The following is a 19,495-nucleotide window of genomic DNA, read 5'->3' as shown; positions in this document are numbered from 1 at the left end:
CCTACAAGGCCAGGCAGCTCTAACACACTGGCCAGCTCCCAGGGACAACGGCTAAGTATCAACAGGCGAGCTCTGCTTGCTGGGCTGGCTCAGCTGCCCCACCTGCAGCCATCCTGATAGAAAAGGGAGATTGTTAATTAATGGGGCCAGCGACCAGCATAAATCACATGCCAGAACCAGGTAGGAATTTTTACTCTTGGATCGCTGCCTAGGTGACTTTGGACATGTCATTTATCCTTATTATGCTTTTGTTGCCTCATCTTTAAATGAGGACATCAGTATTATCTACCTGATTGGGTTGTTATAAGGATTAAATGAGAAAGCATGTAAAGTCTAGTACACTATCTGGAAAGTAATTAGTACTCAATAAATCATCACTTTAAAAGAATAACAAAACACATTTTGCCCCATGGTAGACGTGGAGGAAAAGGCTGAGGAGACTAGTTTGACATTATCCATAAGACACAGATGGAATACATTATTGCAAAAGTTAATTCCTTTTGAGTAGATCTGATTAAATTAAGCTGGTATTCAGTGGACCAAAGAATGCAGTTATGCTTCTAGTTTTGTCCAAGAATAAGAAACTGCATCTTTAAAAAAAAAAATTCTAGACTCCCTATAAACACGTTCCCTTCTGTTAAGACTAACTCTAGTGTCCAATGTCAGTGTGTATAAATTATATAAAAATTCTTACCAAATTAGAGATGATTTGGGGTTTCTGAGTTTACTCAAATATGTGCTGTGAGAGTAATAAGCATAATTTAATATTATGCTGCAGAGACAGAATTGTCTCTTTACAGACAATACCACAGACATTAAACAAATAACAAAAATACTGTGAGATTTTTTCTAGCGTTTTAGGCAATACACTGATCATTAGAGTTGATATAAACAATGTTTTTAGTCATGGAAGGTGGATTAAGGGGATGGGGTTAGGGCTTTTTTTTTCCTTCTGTTTTATTTTTCTTTTAAAATTATTTTCTCTTTTTATAGTTATTGCTTTTATAATGAAAAATATTACGTGTGATTTAAAAAGAAATGACCTAGCCACTTGGTGGCAGTATGCCGTGAAGAATATAGTCTACATGGCTTCATTTTCGTCCCATGCTTAAAAATTTTTATCACTGACTCCATTTCTTCTCTGATAATTTTGCTTATAAATTGTCTTACTTCAGATACACGATTCTTTATGAAATTACCTTCTCACAACTAAGCACGTCTTTTAAATAGCTTCATTAATCTAACCTGGTCAATTTGAAATTATGATAACAAAAGATTCTAAAGGATATTATTTTTCTTCTCTATTAGGGCTAATAAAGCCCTAGTCAGATATGAAAATTATTCTTATGTGACGCAAATTAATAACTGATGTTTCATTGCCAAATAACCACCTGTAGTTTATGCAACAGAATTATATTAATCTGTGTTTAAAAGCTAACAACACTATATATTATTTTTAAATAAAATGCTAATTCAAAAATAATAAAAATGAGAACAAAATAATCCAGCAACATATGCTATAAACCCATGATTCTGCCAAACTGAAAGTTGTATTACATTTTAATGTAATATTTTTCTTAAAATTAGATGAATAATCTTGGCTGTTGGCCGCTGGTGATGGAATCACACACTCGGGGGAAAAAGAGATTTACAGAAACACTGAGGAGCGCGAAAGGGTTTCTGATTTGTCACAATTCAGAGTAGGGCTTCCCAAGTGGCACTAGTGGTAAAGAACCCGCCTGCCGATGCAGGAGACATAAAAAGATGACAGTTCGATCCTTGGGTTGGGAAGATCACCTGCAGGAGGACACGTCAATCTACTCCAGTGTTCTTGCCTGGAGAATCCAATGGACAGAGGAGCCTGGCGGGCTACAGTCCATTGGGTCACACAGAGTCAGACACGATGGAAGCGACTGAGCATACAGCATGCACAGTTCAGAGTGAAACATTTCCCTCTTGCTGTGGAGAAGCAAGATAAAAACACAAGGAAGAACTTTTGGCTTTTCTGATGTTTTTATCTCCTAAAATTCCCTACCCATGGTTCTTAGAAGACTCCTCTTCAGTTGAGCTTGTGTTTGCAACCAGATGAGCCTTTTATAATCATTTCCAAAGACTCATAGGGACATTTTTTATTGGAACTCTGTGATATTTTTGTCAAAGAGAGTTGCCCCAGCCACAAAGCTTGTTATAAAAGCCTGTGATATCCCTGTAGCAGTTAAAGCATCTCAAGTTGTGATCTCTCCCTGACCCCCATTGTAATTCTTTTAAAAGAAGAATTTGAACACTAAAATCAGAATGACTGAATACACAGGGTTTGAGACCCTCTTGGGGATTCAGAGCTTAGAACCACTTTTAGGAACATCTTCCATCAACTGGGAGAATCATGTCCTTGAAATCACCTCAGGCAGCTTTTTTTTTTTTCAATTATTTTTATTAGTTGGAGGCTAATTACTTCGCAACATTGCAGTGGGTTTTGTCATACATTGACATGAATCAGACCTCAGGCAGCTTTTAATTATCAGGAGGGAGGAGGTGGGTGAGGAAGTTCCAGGACTCTTGAGTTCAGACTGAAAATGAGTTAGCTATCAAAGAAGCTAGATGACCCCACCCTGGTCAGAAGCTTTCATTAGCAGTGTTCTGAGAGCCTTTATGAGCAGACAGGGCTGGCCAGGATCCTTGCCAGCAGGGAAGGAGCAGAGGGAAGTCATTAATAGCATTCCAACCTTATGTTATAAGCTCAAAGTGTCTGCTAATCAAAACTGGGCTTCTTCTTTTTTTTTTTTTTCCATTTATATTTATTAGTTGGAGGCTAATTACTTTACAATATTGTAGTGGTTTTTGTCATACATTGACATGAATCAGCCATGGATTTACATGTGTTCCCCTTCCCGATCCCCCCTCCTGCCTCCCTCTCCATCCCATGCCTCTGGGTCCTCCCAGTGCACCAGCCCTGAGCACTTGTCTCATGCATCCAACCTAGGCTGGTGATCTGTTTCATCCTTGATAGTGTACTTGTTTCAGTGCTATTCTCTCAGAACATCCCACCCTCGCCTTCTCCCACAGAGTCTAAAACTCTGTTCTGTACATCTGTGTCTCTTTTTCTGTTTTGCATGTAGGGTTATTGTTATCATCTTTTTAAATTCCACATATATGCATTAGTATATTGTATTGGTCTTTATCTTTCTGGCTTACTTCACTCTGTATAATGGGCTCCAGTTTCATCCATCTCATTAGAACTGATTCAAATGAATTATTTTTAATGGCTGAGTAATATTCCATAGTGTATGTGTACCACAACTTCCTTATCCATTAATCTGCTGATGGGCATCTAGGTTGCTTCCATGTCCTGGCTATTATAAACAGTGCTGCGATGAACATTGGGGTACATGTGTCTCTTTCAGATCTGGTTTCCTTGGTGTGTATGCCCAGCAGTGGGATTGCTGGGTCATATGGTAGTTCTATTTCCAGTTTTTTAAGTAATCTCCACACTGTTCTCCATAGTGGCTGTACTAGTTTGCATTCCCACCAACAGTGTAAGAGGGTTCCCTTTCCTCCACACCCTCTCCAGCATTTATTGCTTGTAGACTTTTGGATAGCAGCCATTCTGACTGGCGTGTAATGGTACCTCATTGAGGTTTTGATTTGCATTTCTCTGATAATGAGTGATATTGAGCATCTTTTCATGTGTTTGTTAGCCATCTGTATGTCTTTGGAGAAATGTCTGTTTAGATCTTTGGCCCATTTTTGATTGGGTCATTTATTTTTCTGGAATTGAGCTGCAGGAGTTGCTTGTATGTTTTTGAGATTAATCCTTTGTCTGTTTCTTCATTTGCTATTATTAAAACTGGGCTTCTTATATGGAGCCAAGATGCTGTTTGCCAACAGCATCTTGAAGATTATGCAAAGCAAAAGTGCCACATCTTGGAGGTGCTTAAGGAAACCTAAACCTTATTGCATCACCTATTGGAAGGAATCAAGTAGAGACCGGTTGTGCGTTTTCTTCTGGCTCAGTGAATGAAATAAAGCTCCTTGGTATTTGTTGCCTAGAAGTCTCATGAAATGAGTGGACACATCTTGAAATCTTACAAACTCCAGGTAGTTTTTATTGTCCTTTGAATGTTTCCTCCTTTGGGATTTATCCAATTTAATAAAAGGAAGAAAAGACACACACACTAGAAGGCTTTTGCTCCATCTTTCCAGTCTATTAAAGTTACTGGTTTACTTTATTCATCTCCAAACATGTAAAGAGACTCTCAGGAAACTGGGTAACCTGAGTGCAAAGAATGAAAAGCTAACACTATTTTCTTTTTGTTTAAGGTCCTCAGGTCACAATGAAATCATTCCAACATGATACTCAGAATTCTGGACTTCTAATTGCTTCCATCTTTAAAAAACACCTTACTTCTGGTAAGATATGCCACATGATTTACATAGGAAAATAACCAACAAAAATATGCTCAAAATTGAATTTAAGGAGTGTTTTAAGTAGATTCTGCCAGCGTTTGCTTTGGGTTAGAAACATGTTCATTTCAATTTGTGCTGGGCCTCAAGACCTCAAAAATTCTTCCTAAAAAATATCATTATTTAAGTGTTTACCTTGTGCTAAAAGTTTCATGTACTTCATCTTTTTCAATCTTCAAAATAACTTCTTGAACTAAGCGTTGAGTCTGTTTTACAGATGGGAAAACTGGAACTCAGAGACACTGAGGAACTTGTTTGGACTAAAATTCAAATCCGGTTTTTCAAATCCTGAAGTCTATTGTGCTCTTTCTCTTACACAAACCAGCTTCCATTTTATTTGTTAGTATGACTAGGTATTTTCCATTGATAAGCAAACCAAAATGTTTTAGGCATAAAAAGATAATGAGATCAGGTTGTGTAGCATTTATGTCCTTGCATAGAAATCTGGCAGGTATAGTATAAAAACTTTTGCAGGTGATATTGATGTTCTTTGGACTTTTGTTTATTTATTCAAAAATATTCTGTGTCTCCAGGCACATATTCTATGTGCCAGTCACTATTTTGAGTACTGGGGGATCAGCAGTGAAAAAGACGAACAAAGCCCCTGTCTTCATGAAGTTTCTTTTCTAGATAGATGAATGTGTGTTGGGGGGAGGTAGATGACAAACAAAACAAGAAAAATAAGGTGGTAGTAAGTGTTATAAAGATGAAGCAGTGTAAGGGTACTCTAAATTTTGTATTATGTGAATCAATTATGAGCCAAGTGCTTAGGTTCAGTAAACATCTCTAATTACAGATGGCTACACAGATCAGCGGAGAAGGCATGGCACCCCACTCCAGTACTCTTGCCTGGAAAATCCCATGGACGGAGGAGCCTGGTAGGCTGCAGTCCATGGGGTCGCTAAGAGTCAGACACGACTGAGCGACTTCACTTTCATTTTTCATTTTCATGCATTGGAGAAGGAAATGGCAACCCACTCCAGTATTCTTGCCTGGAGAATCCCAGGGACGGGGGAGCCTGGTGGGCTGCCGCCTATGGGGTCACACAGAGTCGGACACGACTGAAGTGACTTAGCAGAGACTTAGCACACAGATCAGCACCTTGATATTGCTGTGAGAACTGTGAAGGCTAGGAACTCACAGCTGCTCTAATAGGTAGATATCATTTTATAGAAGAGGAAACTTGAGCTTTGGCAAGTTCATTATTATGCTCTGAGGTTACAGAGCTCATAAATGGCAGCATCTAATTGAAACCCAGGTATCTCGGCTTGTACTTTCGGTCACTCTGCTCTACTCCTCACACCCCTTTACCTGATCCCATGTTAACTTAGGGATTCTCCATCAGCTTCTAGGCTCTAATATCTGGCAGTCAGTCCTCCCATTAGTGGCTTGAAATTCTCAACAATAGTATTTCAGTCCTAGGAAAACACTAACTCCATACCCCACAGGGACTAGGAGTGATCTAAGCCACATTGACCCCAGCCCACCAGCTGGCTTTAGCAGAGGGGCTGGACAGCCTGGAGACCCCCAGGTGTATGTTAGGTGCAGCTGGGAAACAACTAGGGTAGGGCCAATTCAGTGCCTGTCACGTAGTAAGTATCTGATAAACATTTGTCACAGGGAGGAAGGAAGATGGAAGGAGACCATACATAGCATGGCTTAGATACAACTCCCATGTGACAAATCATGTCTCAATTACAGTCTACATTTGAAAACAGAAGATAGGGTTTTTCATGTACTAGGGAGAAAATGCGGAGAAGGCAATGGCACCCCACTCTTGTACTCTTGCCTGGAAAATCCCACGGATGGAGGGGCCTGGTGGGCTACAGTCCATGGGGTCGCTAAGAGTCAGACACGACTGAGCAACTTCACTCTCACTTTTCACTTTCATGCACTGGAGAAGGAAATGGCAACCCACTCCAGTGTTCTTGCCTGGAGAATCCCAGGGACGGGGGAGCCTGGTGGGCTGCCATCCATGGGGTCGCACAGGGTCGGACATGACTGAAGTGACTCAGCAGCAGCAGCAGCAGGGAGAAAATGTGATGAGCCTGGCAGGTAACACATGTTGAATATATTATTTATTTAAAGATTGCAGGTGATTAATTCTACTTCAAAATTCAAAAGAAGCATTGTTTTTAAAATAAAATATCAGTGCAAAATATATGACAATTTGAATTTCGCTCTTATATATTGTTCTAAGTAGAGTGCCCTTTTTCAGCAGGAAGAAATTTATGAACAGTAAATTTTGAAGAATGGTGACAAACTGTACATAACTTCTGTCTTGTACAAAAGGTTAAACAAACCAAAAAAAAACCTCAGTTGTGATTGTGGCCAGCTTTAGCCTCTGTCACAAGCAATTGGGAATTCTCACTTGTGTCAGACAAACCAAATGAGGTTCATCATTACACTTTTTTTAATATAAAATATGCAAGCACAAACTCATAAAAAATGTCTGACACTGACCACATGTGCCAGAGACTCAATTCTGGAAACCCACTGGCCTCAGATCCATGCAACCCAATCTTCTCAAACAAAAGACATTGTTGTGCAGTTTGGAATGGCAGTCACTTTACAGCCCAAGGTAAAGGTTAATTTTATTTCATCTTCCTGTTTCCTTTGAGATCAATGACCTTCACTTGGAGCAGAATAGAGAGAACAGTGATTCTGGTATCACATGTTGTTGTTCAATCGTGTCTGACTCTTTGTGACCTCACGGACTGCAGCATGCCAGGCCTCCCTGTCCCTCACCATCTCCAGGAGTCTGCTCAAACTCATGTCCATTGAGTCAATGATGTCATCCAACCATCTTATCCTCTGTCGCCCCCTTCTCCTCCTGCCTTCAATCTTTCCTAGCATCAGGGTCTTTTCCAACGAGTCGGTTCTTCACATCAGGTAGCCAAGATGGAAATTATAGCTAAAATTATTTTTCTTTCCTTTCAGACAAAAGGAAACAAGACATTGGACTTTTATTGGGAATGGTCTTCTTTGCTGTTATGCTGTCAGTTCTATCTTTGATTGGGATATTTAACAGATCACTTCGAATTGGGTAGGTTTTTCTTGAATTTGTTTTCTCATTTAGACCATATATTTGTACCATCAAAATGTAGTCAACTATGTGATTTATTTTAAAAATTCATCAACACTTTTCCTGAGAGAAAGACAAAACAAAAGGAACAGTATTTAATGAGTATGCATCCATGCCAAAAAATGAAAGTGAAAGTCACTCAGTTGTGTCCAACTCTTTGGGATCTCATGGACTATAGAGTCCATGGAATTCTCCAGGCCAGAATAGTGGAGTGGGTAGCCTTTCCCTTCTTTAGGGGATCTTCCCAATCCAGGGATCAAACACAGGTCTTCCGCATTACAGGCAGGTTCTTTACCAGCTGAGCCACAAAAGAAGTCCGAGAATACTGGAGTGGGTAGCCTATCCCTTTTCCAGGGGATCTTCCCCATCCAGGAATCAGACTAGGGTCTCCTGCTTTGCAGGTGGATTCTTTACCAACCGAGCACCAGGGAATCTATCCATGCCAAACTCTTTACAAATGTCATTCATTTAATCCTTGCAATGACGCTGCCAGAAGAGCTGAGTGACTTAGATGACTTAGATGAGGTGTAGAGAGGGTAAGTGTGCTCAAACCAAGGTCACCAAACACTAAGCCAGGAGTCCAGAGGCAGCTGACATCTCAGCCCATGTTCTCTCTCTCCCTATGCTGTCTTCTCAATGTGCCTCAAGCCTGTCTATTGTGCCTGGATTCTTCACAGTAGTTAAGCTGTAACCTGCTTCAAGTTCTACCCAAATAAACCCCCTGAATCACTCTGAAGAGAAGTGTGGCAGTGTCTGAATCCATCACTTTGATAACAATTGTGTTAGTGTATTAGCAGCCCCATTGCCCATTCTCCTTCAGTTCAGTTCAGTTGCTCAGTTGTGTCTGACTCTTTGTAACCCCATGGACCGCAGCACGCCAGGCCTCCGTGTCCATCACCAACTCCCAGAGTTTACTCAAACTCATGTCCATTGAGTCAGTGATGCCATCCAACCATCTCATCCTTTGTCATCCCCTTGTCCTCCTACCTTCAATCTTTCCTAGCATCAGGGTCTTTTCAAGTGAGCCAGCTCTTCCCAACAGGTGGCCAAAGTACTAGAGTTTCAGCTTCAACATCAGACCTTCCAATGAACATTCAGGACTGGTTTCCTTTAGGATGGACTGGTTGGATCTCCTTGCAGTCTAAGGGACTCTCAAGAGTTTTCTCCAACACCACAGTTCAAAAGCATCAATTCTTCAGCACTCAGCTTTCTTTATAGTCCAACTCTCACATCCATACATGACTACTGGAAAAACCATAGCCTTGACTAGATGGACCTTTGTGGACAAAGTAATGTATCTGCTTTTTAATATGCTATCTAGGTTGGTCATAACTTTCCTTCCAAGGAGTAAGTGTCTTTCGATTTCATGGCTGCAATCACCATCTGCAGGGAGCCCCCCAAAATAAAGTCAGCCACTGTTTCCACCGTTTCCCCATCTATTTCCCATGAAGTGATGGGACTGGATGCTATGATCTTAGTTTTCTGAATGTTAAGCTTTACTTTTTTACTCTCCTCTTTCACTTTCATCAAGAGGCTCTCTAGTTCTTCTTCACTTTCTGCCATAAGGGTGGTGTCATCTGCATATCTGAGGTTATTGATATTTCTCCTGGCAATCTTGATTCCAGCTTGTGCTTCCTCCAGCTCAGCATTTCTCATGATGTACTCTGCATATAAGTTAAATAAGCAGGGTGACAATATACAGCCTTGATGTACTCCTTTCCCTATTAGGAACCAGTCTGTTGTTTCATGTCCAGTTCTAACTGGTGCTTCCTGACCTGCATACAGGTTCTCAAGAGGCAGGTCAGGTGTTCCGGTATTCACATCTCCTGAAGAATTTTCCACAGTTTATTGTGATCCACACAGTCGAAGGCTTTGGTGTAGTCAATAAAGCAGAAATAGATGTTTTTCTGAAACTCTCTTGCTGTTTCGATGATCCAACAGATGTTGGTAATTTGATCTCTGGTTCCTCTGCCTATTCTAAATCCAGCTTGAACATCTGGAAGTTCACGGTTCACATATTGCTGAAGCCTGGCTTAGAGAATTTTGAGCACTACTTTACTAGCGTGTGAGATGAGTGCAACTGTGCAGTAGTTTGAGTATTCTTTGGCATGGCCTTTCTTTGGGATTGGAATGAAAACTGACCTTTTCCAGTCCTGTGGCCACTGCTGAGTTTTCCAAATTTGCTGACATATTGAGTGCAGCACTTTCACAGCATCACCTTTTAGGATTTGAAATAGCTTAACCAGAATTCCATCACCTCCACTAGCTTTGTTCATAGTGATGCTTCCTAAGGCCACTTGACTTCACATTCCAGGATGTCTGGCTCTAGGTGAGTGTGAGTGATCACACCATCATGTTTATCTGGGTCATGAAGATCTTTTTTGTACAGTTCTTCTGTGTGTTCTTGCCACCTCTTCTTAATATCTTCTGCTTCTGTTAGGTCCATACCATTTCTGTCCTTTATTGAGCCCATCTTTGCATGAAATGTTCCCTTGGTATCTCTAATTTTCTTGAAGAGATCTCTAGTCTTTCCTGTTCTGTTGTTTTCCTCTATTTCTTTGCATTGATCGCTGAGGAAGTCTTTCTTATCTCTCCTTGCTATTCTTTGGAACTCTGCATTCAAATGGGTATATCTTTCCTTTTCTCCTTTGCTTTTGTCTTCTCTTCTTTTCACAGCTATTTGTAAGGCCTCCTCAGACAGCAGTTTTGCTTTTCTGCATTTCTTTTCCATGGGGATGGACTTGATTCCTCTCTCCTGTACAATGTCACGTACCTCCGTCCATAGTTCATCAGGCACTCTATCACATCTAGTCCCTTAAATCTATTTCTCACTTCCACTGTATAGCCATAAGGGATTTGATTTAGGTCATACCTGAATGGTCTAGTGGTTTTCCCCACTTTCTTCAATTTCAGTCTGAATTTGGCAATAAGGAGTTCATGATCTGAGCCACAGTCAGCTCCCAGTCTTATTTTTGCTGACTGTATAGAGCTTCTCCATCTTTGGCTGCAAAGAATATAATCAGTCTGGTTTTGGTGTTGGCCATCTGGTGATGTCCATGTGTAGAGTCTTCTCTTGTGTTGTTGGCAGAGGGTGTTTGCTATGACCAGTGTGTTCTCTTGGCAGAACTCTATTATCCTTTGCTCTGCTTCATTCTGTACTCCAAGGCCAAATTTTCCTGTTACTCCAGGTGTTTCTTGACTTCTTACTTTTACATTCCAGTCCCCTATAATGAAAAGGACATCTTTTTGGGGTGTTAGTTCTAAATGGTCTTGTAAGTCTTCACAGAACCATTCAGCTTCAGCTTCTCCAGAGTTACTGGTTGTGGCATAGACTTGGATTACTATGATATTGAATGAATACTTTTTTCCTCACTGTACCAGCATGCTGTTAAAAAACTTTTCTACAGTATCATGAATTTACCAGTTTGGTCTTATTTTAGCTATGCTAAAGGATAATGAAATAGTAGAAGAAACTGTACCATAAAACATTGTATCAATATATGTAAAGAAACTACTTTTACACTACAGTTTGAGGTCAAGTTGAGCTAGAAAAGTCTGTGCAGCCATTTTGATTGTTAATTATTTGAAGTGCTTACAGAAGCTGCATAAGCAGATAAGCAAGCCTGATCTGTGTGGTGCATTGTTAACATGTAATAATGTGCCAGAGCTCACTGTAGTCTCTTCTAAGCTCCCAAGCTAAGCTCTCGAGACAACCTCTTTGCTCAAATCAGTGTTTACATAAATGTAGAAAGTGCTTTCAACACAGTGGCAGTGCCAAGGGGTAGCTTTGGAGGAAAAGTCGGGTGTTCATGGCTTCTCCCTCTTCTTTATTTCTGTCACACAACCCCAGAGATCCTTAATAAGTACATGACTGAAGTAAAAACTGGTGTTCTCTACATGTCATACAACCGCAAGACAACTTCTCCAGGCTCCTACTCCGACCTTATAAGGAAAGTTAGTGGCTACCACTCTCTCAACCTTATTTACAATTATTTACAATTAGAGGAGCTCACATGTTACAGTTTTCTTGTATGACATTCTCCTCTTTAATATTTCTTTATGGTTATGCTCCCCTTGGAAAGTTTACATTTATCCCTTAAGTTTTACAAATGTTTCCACACTAACATCTCCACTTATAATGGTTTGCCATATTTAACGCGTGTCTAGTTTCACTTCCTGGGTGGCTCTCCTGCTTATCTTGAATCTAGTGTGAGTGTTTTGGAATGTTCCGACTCCTTAGAGGCAGAGCAATATGGAGAAGAGGAAAATCTGAAAAGATACTGAATTAACTTCCCACATAACTTTTAAGAAGATGGAAATCTTAGTTCCTGCATTGGAAATTTTAATTTTTATTATGCATTCTATTCTAGTTTATTTCCTAATCTCCAAGATGATTGCCTGCAGCAGTCCTCAAGTAAGATACTTATTATAATGTGTCATTTTTTGTTTTTTAGAATTAAAAGAAGAATCTTATTGCTAATACCAAAGTGGCTCTATGAAGATATTCCTAATATGGAAAACAGTAAAGCTGTGAAAATACTTCAGGTAACCAAACACCATTAAGTACAAACTAAATGGCAGCTGAGACCAACAGCACAGTCCAATAGTTAAAGTAGAATTTCCATTCAAATAAGTGTGTGTGCATATTTGCACAACTGTATAAACATATGCAGAAATAAAATTTTACATATTTCAGATCATACTTAAGAGAGATGAGAGAATGGATTGGGGAAGAAAAAAGAGATGGAAGAGAGGAGAGAAGCAATGCCATTCAAAAGAGAAGAATAAGATTGTAAGCCAGGTGCCAGAGCCACTTGGTGGCCAAATAATTGGTAGGTGTCCCCAGAGACCGAAGAAACAGGGAAGAAAATCTCAATAGAAGGAGCCTCAGAGACACAAAGGGGCTTCTGTTTTACATGACTTGGAGAAGCAGGTGGAGCCCAAGGAAGACACTACTTTGCCCCTGAGACCCAGTGGAATTTGAGAAGATGGATGTGAGGAGACTGTGGCAGATGGTGTCACCAGGGGTAGGCCGGGTCTCCAGTTCAGCAAAGAATAGAAGGCTGTCCCGGGAAGACCCTGAGGCAATAGGGGATCTTGCAGGTTTCGAAGGAGCAGCTGCTGGTTATGGAGGAGCGGGAAGAATCTGCTATGTGTGCTCTTACACTTTCTGGCTCTCTGGCCTGGCTGTCAAGGGGCTCAAAACTCAGTTGGTTGGACAGACACATCATCTAAGCATTGAAATGCAGCAACGTAGTATAGTGAAAGAAATGAGACCAAACCTGATGAGAGTGTAGAGGAAATATATTAAGAGATGGGAAGGAATTGCTCAGGAGAGACAGAGAACATTCAAAATAGAGAGGCTACATGAGCAAAGGTGCAGAGGTGAGAAGAGCCTGCTGGGTGTGGCTTTGTGGAAACATCTGATGTGAGGAGTGGCTGGAATAATGGGGGAATGCAGAGTGGTCGCACGGAGTCAGACATGACTAAAGTGACTAAGCACCGCACATAGAGTGGGATCAGGGAACGGGAGGCCTTGTTATGGAACTCAGACTTCATTCTGCCAACCAACAGTTTTCAAGCTTAAGTTTATTTTTAGCCTAGGGACCGTTTGTTCAAATGATGTTGAAGTAGACAAGTATTTGCAAAACAAGTAGAAGTGGCTCTATCTGGAGATCTAGTGAGCCCACTAATCAACTCCTTTCAGAGCCCCAGATAAGTCCTTAAGACAACAGTTCTCAGCCTTGATTGCATTTTAGAATCCTGATTCCCAGGCCACAATCCAGGATCTTTGGGGGGACGGCTGACGTGGGGAGGCCCAGGTGTCAGCATCTTCAAAGTTCCCCATGTGAATCCACTACACAGCCAGTATTGAGAACACTGTTAAGGGTTTGAAAACTACTATGAGAAATTAGCATTGTGAGGGGTGGGCAAAGTGTCATTAAGCAAGGGTCCTTGGTGCTGACTTTGTAGAGGGCTTATAAGGAGTGTAATGTGCCTATGGAATATGACAAGGAGCAGGTCACCGGTGGTCCGTCCAGAGGTTCAGTTAGAAGTGAATAGAAGATAAGGAAGTGGGAATGGGCATGGAGACATCTTTTGATGAGTGTAGACTGGAAGAGAAGTAAGAAAGGGGCTATGCTGACACATGGTCAAATGCTCTCAGTACTGATGGTACTGATGCAAACTATGTATAACAATAGCTTCAGAGCAGTATGGACTCAGAGTTGTATTTGTACTAAATTGGGTGGGCTTGAGAGGACTAGTATGGGGTGGCAGAGAGGGGGCGAGGATTGATCAAGTAAGACTATGAAGGGTTGAGGAGGAAAGGCCTACCATGAGCAGGAGGAGGGATCCTTGTCACTGGATACTTAAAGGAAAGAGTGTGGACATGGTTGACTCTAAAGGAGGTAATGTTGTACATAGTGGAGGGGTGGTCTAGAATAACTGAACCCATACATAGAATAAAGTAGTTAACAACTGGCTGAAGGGCAAGTACACAGTCAGTAAACAGTAGCTGATAAATGCTGTGGTCTTGATATTCATTCCACTTAGTCACTCTGTCTTGTCCCCCCACAAGTTATCCTGGGGAACTGGGAACATTCTGTGACTCAGACAATTGTCCCTGACCTCACTGTGATCAGATTCTCCTCTTCCTTTGTGTTCTTCACTGTGGTCTGTCCCCTATGTACTTCTCCATTCAGCTGCCAACCTGAAGAGGGGAAAACACCCCCTTACTCTTGGTTCCTTTGACTACATCTGATCCATGATTATATGTCTGCCCTTCCCAACACAAACCTAGCAAAGGCCTGGGGGAGGCTGAGTTGAAAAAATTTGAATGATATTTCACCCTGCTTTATTCAAGGTCTTCCTTTTGCCAAACTTCCTTCCCATCCTGAGCTCTTGGAATTAGAAATAAATTAGAAATAAACCTTAGGGTTTTCTTCAGATGAGGTTTTGCTTTCTGCCAAAAGACTAAGAGGTGGTAGTCTAGTCAGTTCAGGCTGCTCAATAGAATACCACAGACTGGGCAGCTTAAGTGGGAAGTCCAAGATCAAGCAGATGTGGTTCCTAGTGAGAGCTCTCTTACAGATGGCTGTCTTCTTGCTATATCCTCAGATGGCAGTCTGAGAGATCAGCTTTCTTGTGTCTCTTCTTATGAGAACACTAATCCTATTTATGAGGGCTCTACTCTCATGACCTAATTACCTCCCAAAGGTCCCATCTCCTAATATGATCACAGGGTTTCAATATATGAATTTTGGAAGGACTCAAACATTCCATCATAGCGGGCATCTGTAATTTTATAAGTGTGTTTGGTGGGAGTTACTTGTCCTGGGAAGCCAGCCAACAGGTGAAAGGCCGTGAGCCCTTCTCTTACCAGAAAAGTCATCAGGCTTTTATACAAATAAAAACTTTCTTCACTCACCCTCCTGACTGATCACCACAGACATGTCTGAATTGTGAGCAGCTGCCCACCTTTGGAGCCACAACCCAAAGCATTTACCACAACTTTATTCTCAAATGGAAGCAAAACAGGATTCTCTGTGCCCTTTTCAGTTCAGTTCAGTCACTTAGTCATGTCTAAAACTTTGCGACCCCATGGACTGCAGCACGCCAGGCCTCCCTGTCCATTGCCAACTCCTGGGGTTTACTCAAACTCATGTCCATTGAGTTGATGATGCCATCCAACCATCTCATCCTCTGTTGTCTCCTTCTACTCCTGCCTTCAATCTTTCCCAGCATCAGGGTCTTTTCAAATGAGTCAGTTCTTCACATCAGGTGGCTTTTATTTAAGCAACAAAGTATTTTCTTCTAGTAAAGCTCTATAATATTACAAAATATTTCAAAATTTTAAAAGGCACTGAGATAATATGCAAGTTAACAAGCAAAAGGCTTCTTTCTCTTTAAAATTCATAAATAAAGACATGTGCTTACAGCATGGATTATTTTTATTACTTCTTTCCTTCAATTCCTTCTTGGGAGAATTTAACAAACCTCTGGAATGGAGCAGAATAACAAGACAAAAGTAGAAATTCATATCAGAAGAGAAACACTATGAAGAAAAGCAAGGGGGAAAGGAAAGTTGAGGGAGAGCAAAATTCTAGTCCTTATTTATCCAGTTTGCTCCTTTAAATGTCTTTTGTAAACTAAAAGTGTCTTTCCTTCCTAGGAAAAAAATGAATTTATGAGTAACAATTCCAGTGAACAGGTCCTATATGTTGATCCGGTGATTACAGAGATAGAAATCATTCTCCCAGAAGAAAAACCCATGGGCTACAAGAAAGAAAACAATACAGGATGCCTGGAGAGAAAAGAGAGCCTGGAGAAGTCACTACTCACCAACACTACAGTTGTATATATTCCTGATCTCAACACTGGGTATAAACCCCAGATTTCAAGTTTTCTCCCTGAGGGAAACCATCTCAGCAATGATGATGAAACAGCTTCCTCAACTCTGGAACTACCAGCTGACTCCTTAAACATGGGAAACAATGCCAGGTTTAAAAAATATCCTGATTTTGCTTTTTCTGTCTCAAGTACAAATTCACTAAGTAACACACTCTTTCTTGAAGGATTAAGCCTCATTTTAAATCAAGGAGAATGCAGTCCTCCGGACATGCAAAACTCGATAGAGGGGGAAACTGCCATGCTTCTGGAAGATGCATCACTGAATGAAACTATTCCAGAACAAACCCTGCTGCCTGATGAATTTGTCTCCTGTTTGGGGAGCATGAACAAAGAGTTGCCATCTATTGATTCTTACTTTCCACAAAATATTTTGGAAAGCCACTTCAATAGGATTTCATTCTTAGAAAAGTAGATTTGTGTAGTCAAAAGCTGCCTTGCAATCTGAAGAGGGCTCTCTCTCTCAACACAGATTTAATTCTGCCCAATTTTTTCTTATTAGAGAATCAAGATTCAAAGATGAAACATACTTCATGACCACAAAAGCAGCAGAAATATTAGAGAAGACTTCTATATTTTAAAAAATGTTTCAACTATATCTTTTAAAAATTTTCCTTATTGCAAGGCACTAAACAGATCTCTCTGTATGAAGGATAAATAATGCAAAATACATGGTAATGAAATAAATGCTGAAAATAGTTTTTTAAAATCGAACTATTAGTATTTGCTTACAAGAGGAAAAACACCTTTAACTTTCATTTTATTACTTAGTAGATAAAAATATAGCCCACAAACAACAAAACAAGTAAGGGATGGAAACAGAGGAACAATTAATTACATGTTTACTGTGTTGTCGTTTTTTTTCCTACTACTTTCTATTCAGGTATTAAGAATGTGATCTTCCTTGTTTTGATTTTGAAGTGAGAGAGTTGTAAACAGTGATGTGTGGAAATCATGAGGTGGTTGTCTTCGTTCTAGTTAAGAGTGACGACATTCTTCTGTGGTGTAGCTGATGTGCTAATTACACTGTAATAGACTTATTCAGGTAGAAGAAGCAGGATCAACAAGGTGTGATTATTTCTTTTGTATTGGATGTCTGCCAGAAAATTATTGTAAAAACAGGTGTGTTTCCAAATCTGGGATGGCAATACTTGCCACACCTGTCACTGCCCCATAGTCCATGTCTCCTATAAACACCATTAAGACATCACCACATGCCTTGCTGCTGGCCCTAAGGTGACCTCAGAATCCTCTCAACACAGGACTCCTGATGAACACAGCCAATAAGGGCTGGGGCTGGCAGTGAGCTTTCTGCCAACCAGGTCAACACTGGAAGTGGGTAATCGTAAAAACACAAAATGCATATTTTTAAGCTGAGAAATGGTACCCAGCAGACTTTTCTATTATGGTTAATTTTTACATCAAGGGGAAATTTTTTCTAATGATCAGAGCCATTTGAAAATTGAGCAGATTACCGATTGAACTTCTCTTCCTCTTCTAACAGTTGTCAATGATAATTTATATTCAGATTAAATAGTTTAATTCTACTGTGCTGCTGCTGCTAAGTCGCTTCAGTCGTGTCCGACCCTTGCGACCCCATAGATGGCAGCCCACCAGGCTCCCCCGTCCCTGGGATTCTCCAGGCAAGAACACTGGAATGGGTTGCCATTTCCTTCTCCAATGCATGAAAGTGAAAAGTGAAAGTGAAGTCACTCAGTTGTGTCCGACTCTTAGCGACCCCATGGACTGTAGCCCTCGAGGCTCCTCCGTCCATGAGAATTTCCAGGTAAGAGTACTGGAGTGGGTTGCTTTTGCCTTCTCCTTAATTTTACTGTACCAAAGCAGTTAATCAAAAAAGGACCAGTGTTCAGCATATTGAGCAAGCTAGTTTGTTTTGTATTGGCTTTTGAAAAAAAAAAAAACCCAAAGTAGTTTTGACATTAGATGTCCCCATGAGGAGGATGACCAAATATCCTGGTTTATCCTGGCTTTTGTTAATTGTGACCAGTGTGCCCTTTCCTTCTCAGAAGTATCCCTTTGGATGATAAATCATTTGGTCATTCGTCATTCTATTTATGAAAACTGCTAATGTCCAACATATAATTTATCACAATTCATTTTTTTGGCTTTTTTTTTTTTGGACAATCCTCTTTATTTTACTTTATATCACTTACTAAAGCCATTGTGCTCCAAAATGAACATTACTGTTAGTGTAAAAAAAAATGTATCTTCTACTGTGAAATTCTATTCTATTTATCCTAAAATATGTATATATTTGTTGTATTTTATATATTCAGAAAGCTGTATATTTTAAATCACTAACAAAATGCTAATACTAAATATCTTGACTTGTAAATGATCATGTGCTTTTGCCTTATTCTTACCTAAAGGGAGAATATAATGAAGCAAAGATGCAGGTAGTATTTGAGATAGAGATAACAAAAGACCAAGATGAATCTTTGATGTTTACCAATCTGATGAAGACATCTGTTAACAAGTGAAGAATATTTTCAAATTATATTTCAGTATAAGTGTAACCTGCCACACATCAAAAAAGCTTTTGTCAAGTTTAAAGTATTGAAGCATTATTAGATCTTCTGTGTTTGCTTTCAACGCAGTCAGTGCCTCCTTTACAACATCTCCTTCTTGCCCCCCTGGAGCAGGAAGGAGCTGCTTTCTCTTGTTACAGCATCCTCCCCACACCCAAATCATATTTAGCACAGAGGAGACACTTCTAGTTCCATCCATGCCACTGACCTTGTTGGTCCCAACAGACTAAAAATGGAGGCTATACCTACAACCAAAGCAATGTGCCTGCCATTGTCCCAACTCAGAGAAAAACTTAACTGCTTCATCACCATGCAAACTTGATCAACAGAAAAGGGTTTTCTTTCTTTGATTCTTTTATTCAACAAGTTTTCACTGAAGCATTGAAGGCCCCTACTCTGTGTAAAGCATTTTGAATTAATATGCTCAGTTGCTCAGTTGTGTCCAACTCTTTGAGGCCCCATGGACTGTAGCCCACCAGGCTCCTCTGTCACTGGATTTCCCAGGCAAGAATACTGGAGTGGTAGCTATTTCCTCCTCCAAAGGACCTTCCTGACCCAGGGATTGAACCCCAGTCTCCTGTATTGCAGGCAGATTCTTTATCATCTGAGCCACCAGGGAAGCCCTGCCTTCCCTGAATTGATATCGACGTTCACAAAATCAGCCAAGTCCCTGCAGCCTTGGGGCTTCTATTCTAGGAGCAAAAAGCAGAAAATCATTGCCCTTTGGGGAGCTTATATTTTGGTGGGGAAGGAGGTGATGATAGGCGGTGGAGAGAGGCAGAAAAAAAATATATATAGAAGAAAAATGCCAGATAATGAGTGCCATGAAGAGAGGTAAAATGGAATAATGTAGTAGAGAGGCACTTAGTGGCCACTCTGTGCTGGGCAGTCAAGGAAGGTCTCTCCTAGGAGGGAGCATTGACACTGCAGTCAGAGCCACAGGTAGGCGCTGCATGTGAGAATCAGCTTGCCACAGGCAGGTCCCTTTCAC

The 19,495-nt window shown here is 40.6% G+C and overlaps 1 protein-coding gene across 1 annotated transcript in view; it reads left to right on the top strand.

Annotated features, from left to right (window-relative positions):
• The window catches only part of IL23R (interleukin 23 receptor), a 71,828-nt gene extending 53,789 nt beyond the window's left edge, over positions 1–18,039 (top strand). The window contains exons 8-11 of the mRNA XM_061120003.1: positions 4,318–4,407; positions 7,402–7,507; positions 12,001–12,091; positions 15,720–18,039. Of these exons, the coding sequence (XP_060975986.1) occupies positions 4,318–4,407; positions 7,402–7,507; positions 12,001–12,091; positions 15,720–16,370 (938 nt within the window). The 3' untranslated portion in view covers positions 16,371–18,039. The remainder of the gene's footprint in view (positions 1–4,317; positions 4,408–7,401; positions 7,508–12,000; positions 12,092–15,719) is intronic.
• Positions 18,040–19,495: the final 1,456 nt, after the last annotated feature.

Source organism: Dama dama, chromosome 20, assembly GCF_033118175.1.
Source record: "Dama dama isolate Ldn47 chromosome 20, ASM3311817v1, whole genome shotgun sequence".
NCBI classification, from domain to species: Eukaryota; Metazoa; Chordata; class Mammalia; order Artiodactyla; family Cervidae; genus Dama; species Dama dama.
This window is presented reverse-complemented; position numbering and strand designations above follow the sequence as displayed.